This window comes from Marmota monax, unplaced genomic scaffold (assembly GCF_021218885.2).
Source record: "Marmota monax isolate L192 unplaced genomic scaffold, Marmota_monax_Labrador192_F-V1.1 WCK01_AAM20220418_F8-fsc00378, whole genome shotgun sequence".
Taxonomy (NCBI): Eukaryota; Metazoa; Chordata; class Mammalia; order Rodentia; family Sciuridae; genus Marmota; species Marmota monax.
In genome coordinates this window covers 3,159-20,527 of record NW_026693516.1, presented here as the reverse complement: position 1 = coordinate 20,527, position 17,369 = coordinate 3,159, and the positions used below count along the sequence as shown (strand labels likewise).

The window sequence follows — 17,369 nt, the reverse complement described above, 5'->3', positions numbered from 1 at the left end:
TTTTGTGTTCTTCAGTTTTCATTATACAGATCAACTGACAATTTTGTTAAGATTGATTCCCAGGTATTTTATTTTATATTAATTTTGATGGCTATTGTTAAAGCTTAGATTTCAGGAAATCCCATAGAGCTAATTCGTCATTGATGTACAGGAAACCAACTTATTTATTGTGTTTATTTTATACCCTGAAACTTTGCTTAATTAGTTTATAATTCTATCTAAGTCCACATAGGAGCAAGGGGTTGGTGACTCTGACTCCTAGCCCCTCTCTGAGTCCACAGACAAGTGGCCCTGCGGTCTCCCTCACGAGGGCCAGCTGCTGGAGCGAGAAGTGCAACCTGCCCTGGCCGCTGCCTCTGACACTGATGGTGCCCGGTCACCACTTTGGGAAGGGAACCCTGGACAGGAGGAGCTACAAGCCCAAGCCCATCCTGGAGGGGGACACCCAGAATGGCACGAGGAGGCCCCGTGTCACAGGCCCTGGGGGCAGTAGGGTAGAGCCCTGAGTGGCCTGGGGCTGCCTATTGCTCCCTCCTCTGAATGTCCCTGCCAGGGCCTGGCTCTTGCCCTGGTGAAGCTTTATCCTCTCTAGGTCTTCGGCTGCACGGGACCGTCCCTGTGAGCGTCCTGACCCAGGGACGGGCCCTTCAGCCTGCCACCCTGAGCTCCCCAGGGCTGCTGAGCAGGGAGCAGGACCACCTATGGGTGGGGGAGCTGGGGCGCAGGTGTGGGCAGGGGAGGGTGTGTGGCCAGAGCCCCCAGCCCCCAGGAGTGCAGGGCTGGCTGGGAGGAGCCGTTTTCCGGGTCTAGTGTTTGGAGTGAACCTTTCAATTCCCATCCCTTCGACTCGGGGTGTGGGCTCTGTCCCCCTTTCTTTGTGATCCCCGCGGGGTTTCCATTTGACGTGGGTCAGAGATCCCTGTCTTATGTGAATGGAGGGCAGCCTCACTTCCATCCTGTACTAGATGCAGACCCCCCCCTCCCCCTGGGTCTCTGATGTCACAGAGCCACCCGTGTGTTCCTGGTGGTTTGGTACCGCAGACCCTCCACTGAGTGTTTTCTTCTGAATTGGTCCCTTCCCCGTGGACAAGAAAAGTGAGGCCAGCTTTTGTACTTGCCAGGAACTGGCCTTTCCAGAAACCCCTGTGTCTTCACCCATCTCTGAGTCCCTGCCTAAGGTCCTTCAGTCCACCACCAGGGACTCCTGTCCTGAAGGGCAGGTGCAGGGGAGACCGAGTCCCTTGCCTTTGGTTTCCCAGGGCCGTGGTTTGAGGAGTGTGTTTCTCCAAAAGTGCTGCTGAAACTCCCCTCCCTTTGAGGGTGTGGTGTTGTGGTCCTTCAGGAGGGTGAGGCCCTGGGGCCCTGGCTTCCCAAGGGGATGTGCGCCTCAGGGCTGGACCTCCTCTGGCCAGCAACTAGGCCCTGGTTCTACCCTCTGCACCACACATGGTCGCGCTTGGTCTCAGGTGTGCTCATGCACACACACACACACACACACACAGAAACACACAGAGACAGACACAGACACAGAGACATGTCACTGTGGGCAAGGTGGTGACTGCCTTTCTACTTGTGGGTTGGGGAGGCCAAGCAGGGGCATTGGCAGTTCAAGACCTGCCCAGGCAAGTGTGTGAGATCCTTCGTCAAAGACACCAGAAAGGGCTGGGAAAGTGGCTCAGGAGTCGAGCGCTGGCCTCACATGCGTGACCTTGGGGCCTCCATGACTATGACCAAGGAGGATAGAAGGGAGGAGAGCAGGGAAAGGGACTGAAGGAGCCCAGTCCTCGGCCTTTCAGCCATGTGGTGTGGGACACGGCTACAAGGTCCCTCGCTGGAAGGAGAGAGCGAGACCTCCCTGGACACCCGGCCTCCTGGTGCCTGACACGTGGACGCCTCAGGTCCCAGAGGGGGGAGCGGTCAGTCTGTGAGGTTCCCAAACAGCCAGCTCAGGCTCTATGGACAGAGCAGGGGAAGGGACCTGGGTGACAGGGACGCCTCCATCTCTCTGCACCCCAGGAAGGGCACCTCTGGCCCTAGGGTTCTCAGCTGGAAGGTTCGGTCTTCATCGCTGGAAGGCGACCCACCGTCTCTCCTGTGGGCTGTAGGGAGGGTTTTGGTGAGTGACCTGATAGGACCTTGTGTGGCAATGATGAGGCAGGCACCCTGCCCTGGCCCCCACACCCCACAGAGGTCGGGAACGTGGCCCTGGATCTCAGGGGGCAGAGCGACCCGCACCAGCGTCCTGGCGTGAGGGGACTGCTACCACGCTCTGGACACCAGTCTGTCCGAGTTGGAGGAGACGGGCGCTGAATGGCTCCAGAGGACCTGGGGTGGGGTCTTCACGGGGCGAAAGCCACGACAGAGTTGTGTACTGGCGAGGCACGGGCCCCGGGGCCTGGTCCAGCTCCTCCTTTCTCAGCAAGGAGAGGTCGGGGTCCCGAACACACGGGAGCACCGAGGTTCCACAGACCCTCCTTGTTCTGACCAGGAAGGTGGCCAAGGTCCCGGAGGCCCGAGTGGGAGATGCCACCGTGGGCCACCCCCAGGTGTGAGTGGGCCACTCCTGGCTGTGACCTCACAGGGGCCAGCATTGTGAGGCCCTTGAGCCAGCGGGGATATAAGGCCGGGTCGAGGCTGGCACCTTGTCCACAAGCACAGGAAGCTCTAGGCAGTGACCTGTGGGACTCCCATAGTTAGCGCGTTTGGTGGTTGGTGGTTTGGTGGTTCTGGTTGCGGTCTCAGGTTGGTTCTCTGATTTGGGGCTTTCTGTTGGGCTTTGTTGTGTTAGTTTTGCTTGTGTTCTTTGCTTTGTTTGTTGTGTTTGTTTTTAGCTAGCGGGCTTAGTGGGCGTGGGGCGGAGGATGTCCAGAGAGAGCAGTGAGCGTAGTGTGGTGCGGAGGGTGCGTCGGGACCTCGCGGCCAGCTCCTCCTTGGAGGAAGCCCTCACGGGCCGCTATGAGCCCCTGGGGGTCGTCGGGCAGGGCAGCTTTGCCAAGGTCTTCCTGGCCCGACACATCCTGACGGGGACGAAGGTGGCCGTGAAAGTCCTGCGGAAGGGGGCGGGGGCCACCTTGTCCTGGGTCTTGTCGGAGCTGGACATCATGAAGGGCTTGGAGCACCCGCACGTGGTGCAGCTGCTGGAGATCGTGGAGACCCCCGGCACTGCCTACGTGGTGATGGAGCACATGGCTGGGGGCCAGCTGGGCCAGCACATCCCGGAGGTTGTGGGCCTGTGGGAGGACGAGGCCCGCGTGCTGTTCGGGCAGGTGGCCAGCGCCGTGGGCTACTGCCACGCGCAGGGCATCGCGCACCGGGACGTGAAGGCGGAAAACGTGCTGCTGGATGCCGCGGGCCGCGCCAAGCTGTGCGACTTCGGCCTGGCCTGCAGGTTCAGGGCCGGAGAGAAGCTGGGCCTGCTCTGCGGCACCGTGGCCTACTGGGCCCCGGAGCTGCACCGGCGAGAGCCCTACGACGGCCCCGCGGTGGACGTCTGGAGCCTGGGTGTCCTCCTGATCCTCATGCTCACGGGCAGCGTCCCGTTCACCGGGGCCAGCTATGAGCAGGCCAAGGAGCAGGTGCTGCAGGCCAGGTACCACCTCCCGTTCCACCTGTCCGACGAGGCGCAAAGCCTGGTGTCCTGGATGCTGACCCTGGAGCCCGCGCACAGGCCCACGCTCCAGCAGATCCTGGGGCACCCGTGGCTGAGCCAGGATGGGGAACGCTGCCCGAGTCCTCCCGCCGAGCTGCTCCCCAAGCGCGCGGACACCTCCATCCTGCTGGCCATGCTGGACCTGGGCTACGGGCTGCAGGAGACCTGGGTGTCGGTGGCGACGCGCCAGTTCAACCAGGCCATGGCCACCTACCTCCTGCTGGGCCACCAGAAAACCCGGGGGGCGGGCTGCCAGGTGCGGCTGCAGATGCCTGGGTGGCCACAGGTGGGGCCTTGCCCGTCCCTATGCATCCCCTCCAACTTGACTCTGGGCCCAAGGTGGGGCGTCAGCAGGCCGGCCATGCGCTCCTGGCCCCTCTCGGCCTGTGAGCAGCAGCAGCAGCGGCAGCAGCAGCAGCAGCAGCAGCAGCCTGAGGAGCTCAAGCCGTCAGGGCAGGTGGGCAGCAGGAGAGCCAGCCTGCCCGCCATCATGCTGTGCAGCCTGTCGGCCAGCGTCCCTGCTCCCGGCCCCACGGCCCCTCTGCCCGGGTCCTCCCAGGCCCTGGCACCGGATCCCAGCTCCTCCTCCACCGCGCAACCCCCTGCTGGCTCCAGGACCCCTGGCCTGACCCGTGACACCGCCAGGGGATGGAGGGGAGTGGTCCGGAGGATGGCCACCTGTCTGGCGAGGCTGTGCTGCTGCGGGCAGGCCCCCAGGACTGGCTCCGGACGCTCCAACAGAGTGGCTCCCGCAGCTGGAGGGCCCGCGCCACCAGCACCAGCACCCAGGGACCCCCCGGGACCTGCCCCCACCAGAGGTCAGGCCCTCAGAAGATTCTTCAAAAACAGAGTGGCTCCCCGGCCAGCGCCCAGCTGAGACGCCCACGGAGCCAAGTAGGTGGAGCGGTGCTGCCTTAGGTCTCACGTGTGCCTTGATGAGTGTCATTTCCAAAGGATGAATGGACACCCTCTGCCCTTGGGGGGTGCCAGCAGGGTTAGGTCCACCTGGGCACCACAGGGCGGGCGACTCTGACTCCTAGCCCCTCTCATTGTCCACAGACAGGTGGCCCGGGTTCTACCTCACGAGGGCCAGCTGCTGTAGCAGAAGTGCAACCTGCCCTGGCCGCCGCCTCCCGGACCCCTCAGGCAGGAGGACACCCGAAGACACCCGGACACCAGTGGGCCCCTGCGCCCCACCCGGATCCCACCTCAGGGACTTCTCCTTGGACACGTGCCCCGCCCTGCTCTCCTCTGCTCTCTCTCCCACCCTCTGGGGCAGAGATGCTTCCTGATAAGCTCCTCATCCATTCGCGTGTCCCACGGATCTTGGAATAAATTGGGTGCTCCGTGGGGATCAGCTGTTGCGTTCCTTGGCCGCCTCCTGGCAACAGTGGGAGAGTGGGTGGTGGTGTCACAGTGGGGAAGGTGTAAGGGAGCAGTGACAGGGAGCCCTCCGGAGGTCCCCAAGGGCAACACGTGACCCAGAGTGGTCCCAGGGGAGGAGGCTGGGTGGGGGGCAGAAAGGCAGACCTTGTGCCTGGCCTGACACTGATGGTGCCCGGTCACCACTTTCAGAAGGGAACCCTGGACAGAGGAGCCACAAGCCCAAGCCCATCCTGGGGGGACACCCAGAGTGGCACGAGGAGGCACCGTGTCGCAGGCCCCGGGGGCAGTCAGGGTAGAGCTGTGGGTGCCTCCCCCAGAGTGGCTTGGGGGCTGCCGCTTGGTCCCTCCTCTGAATGTCCCTGCCAGGGCCTGGCTCTTGCCCTGGTGAAGCTTTATCCTCTCTAGGCCTTCGGCTGCGCAGGACTGTCCCTGTGAGCGTCCTGACCCGGGGACGGGCCCTTCAGCCTGCCACCCTGAGCTCCCCAGGGCTGCTGAGCAGGGAGCAGGACCACCTATGGGTGGGGGAGCTGGGGCGCAGGTGTGGGCAGGGGAGGGTGTGTGGCCAGAGCCCCCAGCCCCCAGGAGTGCAGGGCTGGCTGGGAGGAGCCGTTTTCCGGGTCTAGTGTTTGGAGTGAACCTTTCAATTCCCATCCCTTCGACTCGGGGTGTGGGCTCTGTCCCCCTTTCTTTGTGATCCCCGCGGGGTTTCCATTTGACGTGGGTCAGAGATCCCTGTCTTATGTGAATGGAGGGCAGCCTCACTTCCATCCTGTACTAGATGCAGACCCCCCCCTCCCCCTGGGTCTCTGATGTCACAGAGCCACCCGTGTGTTCCTGGTGGTTTGGTACCGCAGACCCTCCACTGAGTGTTTTCTTCTGAATTGGTCCCTTCCCCGTGGACAAGAAAAGTGAGGCCAGCTTTTGTACTTGCCAGGAACTGGCCTTTCCAGAAACCCCTGTGTCTTCACCCATCTCTGAGTCCCTGCCTAAGGTCCTTCAGTCCACCACCAGGGACTCCTGTCCTGAAGGGCAGGTGCAGGGGAGACCGAGTCCCTTGCCTTTGGTTTCCCAGGGCCGTGGTTTGAGGAGTGTGTTTCTCCAAAAGTGCTGCTGAAACTCCCCTCCCTTTGAGGGTGTGGTGTTGTGGTCCTTCAGGAGGGTGAGGCCCTGGGGCCCTGGCTTCCCAAGGGGATGTGCGCCTCAGGGCTGGACCTCCTCTGGCCAGCAACTAGGCCCTGGTTCTACCCTCTGCACCACACATGGTCGCGCTTGGTCTCAGGTGTGCTCATGCACACACACACACACACACACAGAAACACACAGAGACAGACACAGACACAGAGACATGTCACTGTGGGCAAGGTGGTGACTGCCTTTCTACTTGTGGGTTGGGGAGGCCGAGCAGGGGCATTGGCAGTTCAAGACCTGCCCAGGCAAGTGTGTGAGATCCTTCGTCAAAGACACTAGAAAGGGCTGGGAAAGTGGCTCAGGAGTCGAGCGCTGGCCTCACATGCGTGACCTTGGGGCCTCCATGACTATGACCAAGGAGGATAGAAGGGAGGAGAGCAGGGAAAGGGACTGAAGGAGCCCAGTCCTCGGCCTTTCAGCCATGTGGTGTGGGACACGGCTACAAGGTCCCTCGCTGGAAGGAGAGAGCGAGACCTCCCTGGACACCCGGCCTCCTGGTGCCTGACACGTGGACGCCTCAGGTCCCAGAGGGGGGAGCGGTCAGTCTGTGAGGTTCCCAAACAGCCAGCTCAGGCTCTATGGAGAGAGCAGGGGAAGGGACCTGGGTGACAGGGACGCCTCCATCTCTCTGCACCCCAGGAAGGGCACCTCTGGCCCTAGGGTTCTCAGCTGGAAGGTTCGGTCTTCATCGCTGGAAGGCGACCCACCGTCTCTCCTGTGGGCTGTAGGGAGGGTTTTGGTGAGTGACCTGATAGGACCTTGTGTGGCAATGATGAGGCAGGCGCCCTGCCCTGGCCCCCACACCCCACAGAGGTCGGGAACGTGGCCCTGGGACTCAGGGGTCAGAGCGACCCGCACCAGCGTCCTGGACATGAGGGGACTGCTACCACGCTCTGGACACCAGTCTGTCCGAGTTGGAGGAGACGGGCGCTGAATGGCTCCAGAGGACCTGGGCTGGGTTCTTCACAGGACGAAAGCCACCGCAGGGTTGTGTACTGGTGAGGTACCTGGGATTGTGTTTTTGTGGAGCATTCATACCTAGGTGGCCTTTCTGCCCGTCACCCTGAGCTTCAGGTCCTGTTGAGCAGTGAGCTGGACATTCTGTTTTAGGGAGTTTGGGCAGTGTAATATGTGTGGCCAGAGACACCAGCTGTTCCTGTTGGAGGGCTGGCTGGGAGGAGTCGTTATTAAGGCCATATTCCGTCCTTTTAGTTCCCAGACTTTCCATATTATTCATGGAATGTTTGTTTTGATAAAGGCAATAGTTGGCTGTTTCTTGTTTGTTTTGGGGCCCTGGAATTTCTTTAGACCTAAGCAATGGCAGGCCTTGCTTGTGTAGGCAAGAACATTCCCCTTCTCCTCCTCCTTGGTCCAAGCTCAGTTCAGATCTGAGGAGCAGGGGACCTCTGGAGGACGCAGCTGGGAACCAGGGGATCGACTTGAGTTGCAGAGATGGTTAAAGGTGCCCAGTGGGCTCTGGGATGGACAGTGACACCATCCCCAGGAGGAGGAAGTCCCCAGAGCCATCCCTGAGACAGGAGACCTACTGCAGACTAGACTGTGAGCAGCAGAGGCAGGGAGGGGAGGGAGTGGAGAGGGAGGGCCAGGGAGAGAGGCAGGAGCAGGGGGGAGGAGGGGGGAGGGGGAGGGCTGAGAAGGGCAGGAGACAGGGGAGTGAAGGGCAGGGGAGGAAGGAAGGAGAGGGAAGAGGGATGGGTAGAGGGGAGGGGCAGAGTGCAGGGTCCTCCTGGAGAGCAGGGGGGAGAAAGGAAGGAGGGCAGAGGGCGGGTGGCCAGGGAGGAGGAGGAAAGGCTGGGTGCAGGGGGGTGGAGGAGGGTGGGGCAGGTAGGAGGGGTGGCCCAGAGCAGGGGCTGGAATGCAGCCCCTGCAGGAGAGCCAGAGGGAGCAGCTGGCTCAGGAGCAGGCAGAGCGTGGGGAGCACTGCCCTGTGGACAGCCCTGGCTCCCTGAGCAGGAGATGCTGGGCAGAGAGGCTGGGAGAGGGTCCTGGGGAGCCCCTGGTCCTGGGAAGCCTGCTAGGCCTCAGCTGAGGGCTCCATGGTTTTCAGCACCTGGACTCCTTCCCGCAGGTGCCCTGATGCAGCCTGAGATTTGTGGCAGACGTGTTCCCCTTCCCTGGGCATTCAAGTTGCTTTCTACTGGGGCCCTTGTAAGCAGAGGTGCAAGGAACCCGTGGTCCAGTCTGTCTGTGGGCATCTCCGATTATCTTGTTTTACCTCCCCAGAGGCACAACTAGTGGGTGAAAGCCATGTACACTTTTCATGGCCTTAATATCCATGACAGAAGGGTGCTCCAGAGAAGTGGTGCTGTGTACCTTCCTCCATCAGGGTGTGGAGTGTTAAGGTGTGTAAACAAGCCAGGATGGCGCCTGGCATTTTGCCAGAGGGAGTGGTTTGTGAAGTAATGCCAGGGAGCCATTAAGTGTGGAGATTCCTTATTGGTTGACTGCTGTATCTAGTTTATGTGAATTAGATAAGCTGTGTGGAATGTATATATACCCCTCCTGTCCTACAATAAATGGCTCCCACTCCTGCTGTATCAATCTGCACAAGTTGTTCATCACCCCCCCCCGGTTATTTTGCCCAGCCAGCCGGGCTGCGGCAGTGGAGAAGTGCTGGTCTCACTGCATCTGCACCTCCTGGACTTTAGCACATGGTCCGAGTCCTCACCAGGTGGACACGCACGAGGTGCTTTTGAATTCCCACACCAGAGGCAATGTCCCAGGGGCTTGACTGGTGGGGAACAGAAGAGTTCCTCTCCTTTTCCTGGGTTTCCATGTGGCCCATAGACCTGTTTCCCCACAACGTCACCTTGGTGATGGCACAGGCATGGAGTGCGTGGACCTCTACTGTGTGGACCCGTGCGCACAGCTCTGTTCTGGAGGTTATGTCGTAGTAGATTTTTAAGGAGCTGTAAAATGTGCATAGCCCTCCATCCCGACCCTTCCTGCATCCTTTGTGAATCTTGTTCTGAATCTTGTACTTGTCCTTCCAGGTCCGACCTGTCTTGTCCTCCTGCCTGAGCGCCTCGGTGGTGTTCAGTGTTTGGGATGAATTTCCACTAGCCATTTGCTTGCAAATTGAATGAAAGACACCTTCTGGCCTGTGAATTTCAGCTCAAGACAGAGTGATGAAGTACCCACTGTGAGTTTTCCGATGGGCGAATCCCATGCAGCACGGCCTCTGGTGGCGAGGGCTAGGGGTGGAGCTGTGCGCACCCTCTGGTCTCCGGCAGCATGGTCATCTTCTCCTTGGGCGCTGTGTGGATCAGCCTTCCCTCACTGTGACTGTGACCCCAGATATGCAGGGAGTAGAGGTCTCTTTGGGCTTGTGGTTCCAGAGGTTTCAGTCCTCGGTGGTTGGCCCCAGGGCTGGGACCTTTGGTGGTCCAGTTTTTGTGGCAGGCAGGAGCACGTTGGAGTGAGCTGCTCACCTCATGGTATCTGGGGAACAAGGAGAGAGTCGGAAGGGACAGGGTATGCCTGCCCTGGGGAGCCTGCCTTCCTCCATCTCTCCTGCTAGCGTCAGGCCCTGTCTCCCAAGTGTTCCCCTCTCAGTGGCACAAGACTGAGGACACCTTAACCACATGGGCCTTTGGGAACATTTCAGATCTGAAGGACAGCATGCACCAGCACCTGACTCGTACCTGGGCAGGTGGCCATCCAAGGCCAAGAACCCTCCCACCCCAGGATGTCCCAGCTGAACTTTCCCCATAGGGGGGCTCCCTCTGTTTCCAGGTCCTTGTGGCAAGGAATAGGTCCCTGCTCATGTGCCTTTCCCTTTCAAACCCTCCAGGAGCAGCGTGTGAAACTGCTCCTTGGTGCTTGGGCCAGGATGTGGGGATGGCAGAGCAGGGAACCTTCTGCCTTGGACTGGAGGGGAAATGACCGCCCACCCAGGTGCCTTCTATGATGGGGCTGGGCTCCCACGTGCCCCAACTGACCAGCCATGTGGTGTGCTTTCCCACTGCCTCTCTGTGCCCTGGAAGGGTGACCTTTACCAGTGCTGTTGTTTAGTCCCTGGGTCCCCGTACCTTCTCATTGGGTTTGGCTAGTCAGGGGCTCTGGCTGATTTCCGTGGGCAGCAGCAGGGTGGGCGAAGAGCTGCCTCATTGGCCCTGAGGCCTGGCCATGCTCCTGCTGTGTAGGAACTGGACTTCTTCCTTGCATTTTCCCTCCCTCCTGCTGGCTGGCTGGCAGTGCCGACAGGTTGACATGCCAGCGCCAGAGGGTTGTCTTGAGGGCTTAGTGGCATCAATGCTCCAAAAATGTGGAAAACTGTTTATGACGCTTTGCCCCATGCCGTATGCGAGGGCTCAGTCCTAGCTGGCGTTCCTGTCCCACAGGTGAACTCTCCCTGCTGCTCTCCTGCATTCCGTCCTGGGTCTCATCCTCACCTGCCATTGCAGGTTCGCTTGATTTAGGACCTGTGTTTTGTAAACTGGGCCTCTGCAAGCATTGTTTTGTGTCAAAGCCTGTCAGTCGGCTTCTCTCACTGTCCTTCTCCGTGACATCTGGTGTGTGTGTGTGTGTGTGTGTGTGTGTGTGTGTAATTTTATCTGGGCATTTTTCCTTCCAGGAAAATCCAGGCTAGCACTTTTAATCCAAACCAGTGCATGCAGAGACGGCCAAGTGCCTGCAGGAGGCGCTGTCCCCCAGGTCCCGTTCCTCCCTCCCACATGGACAGCCAGGCTCCTCACATCCCTGTCTTGCCAAGTCACAGCCTCCTCCTGCCAGGAGGGACAGAAACATAGCCTGATCCCCGGTCCTTTGGCCTCCTGTGCAGAACATCCTCCAGGATGCAGAGAGATGTAGGGAGAGTTCCACCTGGAGTCTGTCTGCTCTGTGAACCTCGGAAGTGGGCAGTAGGATGAATGTGACTGGTGTCGCCTGACTTTGACTTAACCAACGTAATGGAGCCCAAAATACAAAAATACACGGGCACCGAGGCAGCGAGCATCTGAGCCCTTAGGGAGGAGAGAGACGGACAGTGGAAACTATATATGGCAGAATGAGCTGCCTGGTGTTTGGGGGCCTGCAGGGTTCAGCCCATTAGGCCTCTGAGGCACCTGTCCTCTGGCCAGGGTGCTCCTTGGGAGTCTCCACAGCTCCCTGCCCAGCATGTGGGCTGTGAGGACAGTGGCTGGGCCTGGAGAGTTTTCGTGTTCACTCATGGATTTCCTCCAGACAGAGCCCCGGAGTCACGACTGAGGCTTCTTCCATGTGCATCAGCTTAGCCCATCTCTGTAGAGATTTCATGATGTGATAAGCAGTGAGCTCAGACCTCTGGACTTCTGACCACTTTGTCACTCCGTATTAAGTTCGTAGGCTCACACTCGAGGTTCTTAGGTGAAACACCTCTCCTGGGTGAGGGAATTTGCCCTTCACGTTCCCTCTCACCTCTCAGATTTGTCCTCAAACACCAGAGTTCTCTTCACAGGTGGCTTTGGGCAGGCCTGGGCTCTGGCTGGCGTGTCTGGCGTGGTCTTGGAGGTGGGCAGGCAAGCAGTGCTTCCCCGTGTCAGGCCTGGCCCGGCCTGGTGCTCTGCAGGCCTGGTAGGGGCCCGCTGAGCCTGCGGCACCTCCTCACACCACCCTTGCTTTCCACAGCCCACTCCCCTCAAGCCGCGGGCCCCGCGTCTGCCTTGGACCAGAGTAGGCTGCAGGCCTGGGGCAGATACAGTGCCAACCTGATCTGAAGGCTCTGAGCTCCATGGCCACCAGGTGGGAGTGCTGGACTGCAGAGAGCCTCTGCAGCAGACCCTGGGGTGACTGAAGGGGCGCTTGTGACCTCAGGAGTGAGAAGCTCCTCAGAGCCAAGCGCAGTGTCCCTGAGGATGTGCCTCAGTGGTTTCCTGATGCCAGAGGGTGCCATAGCTCCCCAGGTGGCCTCTCTGGGATGCTAGTGAGCACGGCCCTTTGCCTTTGTCCCTTGCTCTTGGGAGCCCTGGGTTCCACCCACAGGGGGCAGAGCACTAGGGGAGGGCAGGGCAGCATGGCCAGCACTCTGCACAGGCTGCCAGCAGGCCTTCCGGGGAGGAGCACTCATGTGAAGCTCGACAGGCAGAGAGGTCTGGGCTGACCGCAGTCCAGGCAGGGGAAGCAGGAAGGACCAAGGCCGTGGTGGGGGTCTTCCCAACACGCTCAGCGAGTAGTGAAATGTTTGGTAGCCGATGAGATCAGAGTGACCATATCATGCAGGGTCATGGAGGTCAAGGTGAAATGTTCACCTTTCCTCTGAATGAGGAGAGGAGTGATGTGGCATGACCCAGGCTTTGCCAGAATATCTGTGGCCCCGCGTTGAGGGCAGCCTGCAGGGCAGGGTGGAAGCAGACACCAGTAGTGTCTGAAGGGGCGCAGTTAGGCCCGAGGTAACTAGGGCACACCACCACAATGGCAGTGGCCGGGCAGAAGCCCAGGGCTCCCAGGGCTCCGTGCACAGTGTGGTGACGTCGGAGGGGCTGCTTCAGACCAGAGCCCGGGCGCACCTGGGCCCATCTACAGAAGCCCCCAGGGACAGTGCGAGGGGAGGGAGGGCCAGCGCTGGCTCCACCTTCGTGGCCTGAGCCACTGGGAACCTGGAGTGGCTGCAGGGTGAGCTGGCGCTGGGGACTGCAGGCAGGTACCACGGGGAGAGGGCTCCAGAGCCGGGCCAGCGGGTTGCTGAGCAGGCGGAGAGGAGGCCTGGGGCGCCCCTCTGAGGAACCCAGGGGCCACGACCCACCCTGCTGCCTCCTGGGGCCACGTGAGGGAACCGGTTTCTAAGGAGATCTGCAGGGCTAGGGTGTGGCTAGGGTGCGGGGCACTGTTAGGTGTCCCTGGGTCCCTGGGCTCTGTGCCCAGCACTGGGGCCCAATGTGGACTCCTGGAGGCTCTGGGCCTGAGGTGTGGGGCTGGAGGGGGGCCCCCTGCACTGGCGGAGTCTGAGCCACGTGGCCAGCCCCTGAGGGCAGGCATCGTCTCTGTGGCCCCCTTGGACTCGGGCAACAGGCGCATGCCCCACTTCCAGGGCACGTCTGCAGTTCCGGGGACGGGGACGGACCCCAGTGTGGAGACTTTGAAGCCTCTTTCAGTGCAGCTCTTTCTGATTTCTTCAAGCACCCACCTTGTCCAGGGTCCTGCACCCGGGCCTGGAAAGCCACAACAAGCAGGACCTGTTTCCTGAAGCCCCCCTCGCGCTGCGCTCCCTGCGGGAACCTGGGAGCCTCACAGAAGAGGCAGCGACCCCAAACGACCTTCTGAGAACACTTTCCTTTTTTCTTAAATAATTCTTGAGAGGGAGGCAGAAGCAGGAATTTTAAAACATAGGTATTTTCAGAAGAGAAAAGGATTGAAATATTAGGCGTTTCAAGTAGTAACATGCAAATCACTTTAAAAATGTCACAGAAAGCTATCCTTTTCATGCTAAATATGAAGTATTTGGGGAGACACAGCCAGGCTCCTTCCACAAACTTCCTTCTGAGTCACAGCACCCAGAAGAAACGTCACGTGACTTCTTTCTCTTCAGCCAAATGAGAAAAGAGTTTAAATAAATGAGTATTAAGAGCAGTTTAGTTATTGAAATGTTCCTTTTCCTTTTCCCATAGGAAAAAAATAACTGCAACAGGATTAATGCTCTTTGAAAACTAAATGCTAGTCCCAAGAAGGCTGCTTGGGCTGCTGTACCACGAACACATGTCTTCTTAAGGTCAAGGGAAACCATTTTTTGTTGTTGTTTTTTTACGTTTGACTGCTTTTTATTTAAGAGTCAGCAACATGCTTAAAATATCGCCTACTTCTAGAGCATTTTGGTTAGATGGGTATTTATAAAGGTCCATTATGATCACTGTCTTCAAACTCGTCACACCTCGTGGGGAACAGCCCACTCTGATCCGGATTCCGAGTGTCCCTTCTCCAGCCCAAGGCACAGGGAAACCTGAGCTGAGGCCGCAAACCTTCTCCTTTCCCTAAGAAAGAAAATGTAAAGTCAGACAGCAAAAGCCAAGCAGGGGAACTTTATTATGAGTGATATGGCAAGGAAGTGAGGGGACAGTAAGGCAGAGTGAGGCTCAAGCAGGGAGGGCAGGGAGAGAGAGAGACGGAGGGAGGAAGGGGGGATGGAGGGGGAGGGAAGGAGGGAGAGAGAGGGAGGGATGGAGAGAGAAAGGGAGGGAGAGGAGGGATGGGGAGAGGGAGAGAGAGAGGGAGAGAGAGAAAAGGAGAGAGGGAGGGAGAAATAAGGGGAGAGGGAGGAGGAGGGAGAGAGAAAGGGAGAAAGGGAGGGGATGGAGGGGGAGAGAGGGAGGGAGGGAGAGAGAAAGGGAGAGAGGGGGAGAGAGAGGGAGGGAGAAAGGGAGAAGGAGGGAAGGGGAGAGAGGGAGGGGAGGGAGAGAGGGAGGGAGGGAGAGGGAGGGAGGGAGAGGAAGAGACAGAGAGGGAGGGAGGGAGAGAGAGAGGGAGGGAGGGAGAGGGAGGGAGGGAGAGGAAGAGACAGAGAGGGAGGGAGGGAGGGAGAGAGAGAGGGAGGGGAGGGAGGGAGAGGGAGGGAGGGAGCACTGACTCCCAGCAGCACCACGGGGGAGACAAGGTGGTCCCCAGATCTATTACCCTATGACTGGTTGCTGTTTACCAGGAGAACTGGGGTCCTCCTTCAGCAGCCTTCACCAGTCAGGGGTTCGACTCCTCCTTGCCTCGTGGTGGGGTTTTGGTCCTCTCTGGAACTGTCCTGGTGGCCATCCTATCTAAGGGGGCTTCATCCACAAGTCAGTCCCGTGATGGGCACTGGGGTCAACAGCTGGCCAGAAGTCATCTTAGAGCACTGGTGCTACTCAAGGAATCTCCCTTCCCAGGGAGTGGAGACACCCAAGTCTGTCATTCCTAGCTTCACACCGGCCTTAGTGGACGGTCCCTCTCCAGAGCTGGTCCCATTCATCCTTTTCTTTTGACAGAGTTTCCATCAGCTCCTTTGTTTATTTCCTACAAATTAACTGCCACCCATTCCTTTCTCATCTACTTCGGAAGCAGTTTACAGAAGACCCTACAGTGGTTTAAAGAACACATGTGACCTTGCCTGCATGGGCTGCTCATTGTCAACTGTTACCTCACTCTGGGGCCTCGCTGCCTACCCCCACTCCACTTGCAAAGCAATGACACTCCTTGCAACTGCCCCTGGATGACCCTGAGAAGACAGGTGGTGCTCTACCACTCCAGTGTCCCCACTGTCTCCAGGGAGGTCCCCCTGGTGCCCTTTCTCCCTGGCTGTCTTGCTCTGAGCAGCTCTGCCTGGCCTGGGCTCCTTCCCTCCTTGTGAAACTGGCTCTTGAGCCACTGTTCGAAGCTCTCCCAAGCCTGAGCTGATGGGTGCGGACACGCTCAGTGAGTGAGAGCCACCAACGTAACTCCAGCAGGCTAGTGGGACACCTGGGCACACCGGAGCCCATGGTCCCCAAACTCAAGATCAGCATTGGGAAAACCAAGTGGAGTGAGATGAAATCAGACGGAAAACCCTGGGCACCACCTGGAAGAAGTGTGAATGGATCTGGGGAAGCTTTTCCTGGGGCCAGGGAAGCACATCTCTCACCAGAGTCTGGGCCAGAAGCTCTGAATCCTCTCCCCCAAGAGCTGAAACTCCTTTTCAGAGTGGGTCCTGGGAAGGTCACCGCTCTGTCCCTGTTGCTCTTCCTACCCCTGGGTCCTTGCACCCATGACCAAGGCTCTCAGACAGAGCTGCTCCGTGGCTGGAGCCCAGCTGTCCCCCGGCTCTGGGTGGCTTCTGCACCAAGGTTGAGCCCGGGCCTTGAGCCAAATGTCTTTGCTTAATGGAGGATACTGGTGCCTGGAGTCCCTGAGGGCTCCCACCTGCCCCTGGGAGAACTGAGGGCCGTGGGCAGCTGCCTGAGGGGCATTGCTGCCCTGTGTGGGGGCTGTATGAGCATTTGTCTCATGCAGGCTGAGCTGGTAGCAGGAGAAAATGTGCGCCCCACAGTGACAGCCCAGCAGGGCTCGAGGGCCGACAGACACAGAGCCCTCACCACCGTGGGCAGCAATGGCCACCACCACTGGTGCAGTTGTCTCTGTGGAGTACAAACAGCCATTCCCCTGACCCCACCCAGATTAACAACCACAGTGTGCTCAGGCACATGGCATGCTCCTGGGATCAGAGCCACCCATCCAGAAGTCCCAAGGTAGATCTAGGACAGAGCCAAGACAGCGGTGACTCCCAGCAGGCTGTGTGTGTGTGTGTGTGTGTGTGTGTGTGTAAGAGAGAGAGAGACCTTAGTGAAGCGTGCAGTCAAGGTCTGTTGAGGGTCTGAAAGCCTCATCCTACAAGTGTGGCACCAGCTGTCACTCCAGATCCCTCACCCTGTGCCCCACAGGACCCTGCTCAGAGCACCCTCCCTTCTGGCAGACTCCTACGCATTCCCAGGCACCCAGAGTGAGTGTCCCATCCATTGTAACGAATGCCGTATGTTCAGGTGGCAGGGTGTGTGTGTGTGTGTGTGTGTGTGTGTGTGTGTATCTCCAATAACTTTTAAAATTTTTTATTTGCTCTTTTTAGATATACATGAGAGTACAGTGCATATTGGCATCTCATACACATAGAACATGACTCCTCTACTTAGGATCCCATTCCTGAGGTTTCCCCGGAGTGGAGTTTCACTGGTCGCGTGTTCATAATGAACAGGGGACAGTGCTGTGGATTCGTCCCATGTCTGTCTGTATTTTCTGTTACTCTTCTCACATCTGACTGTCATCGTCTTGGGCTATGTCCTTGGCAAGGTCAGGAGCTGTGTCTTGCTCACTTTTCCCTTCTGGCCCTCAGTACCATCCTTGCTGCAAAGCGTTTCTGCCACGAATGGCTAAAGGCGTGTCACCAGTGTGCAAGGCACCCCTGGACGGCCATCCTGCTGAATGGTCCTGATGAAGTGAGTGACCAGAGAGAAGCCTCTCACTGCTCAGGAGTTCAGCTTCCTCGCCACACATGGAGGAAACGAGCCACCGTGAGCTAGAGGATGTGAAGTCCCTCATTTGACCCCTGTAGCTGGCCACAGCAGAGTTTTGCAGAGGATTCCCAGGGGGAAACTTGCGCATGAGTCATCACTGGTTGATGACTGTGTAAAGTTCAGCTGTGACTTGCCTGAAAGTCTTT

At 58.8% G+C, this 17,369-nt stretch overlaps 1 protein-coding gene and 1 long non-coding RNA gene across 2 annotated transcripts; both read left to right on the top strand.

The window, feature by feature from the left end:
• Positions 1-626: 626 nt before the first annotated feature.
• Positions 627-5,003, top strand: LOC124102254 (sperm motility kinase 2B). Its single transcript, XM_046458482.2, has 2 exons — positions 627-4,543; positions 4,709-5,003. The coding sequence occupies exon 1, from the start codon at positions 2,862-2,864 to the stop codon at positions 4,524-4,526; it is 1,665 nt and encodes a 554-aa protein (XP_046314438.1). The 5' UTR covers positions 627-2,861; the 3' UTR covers positions 4,527-4,543; positions 4,709-5,003.
• A 3,149-nt stretch (positions 5,004-8,152) lies between these two features.
• Positions 8,153-13,789, top strand: LOC124102260 (uncharacterized). Its single transcript, XR_006854827.2, has 2 exons — positions 8,153-9,386; positions 10,821-13,789. It is a non-coding gene; the product is annotated as an uncharacterized LOC124102260 (long non-coding RNA).
• The last annotated feature ends 3,580 nt before the right edge of the window (positions 13,790-17,369 follow it).

Excerpts from the sequence above, each read along its gene's own strand:
- LOC124102254 (XM_046458482.2), top strand. The coding sequence starts at position 2,862 with ATGTCCAGAGAGAGCAGTGAGCGTAGTGTGGTGCGGAGGGTGCGTCGG.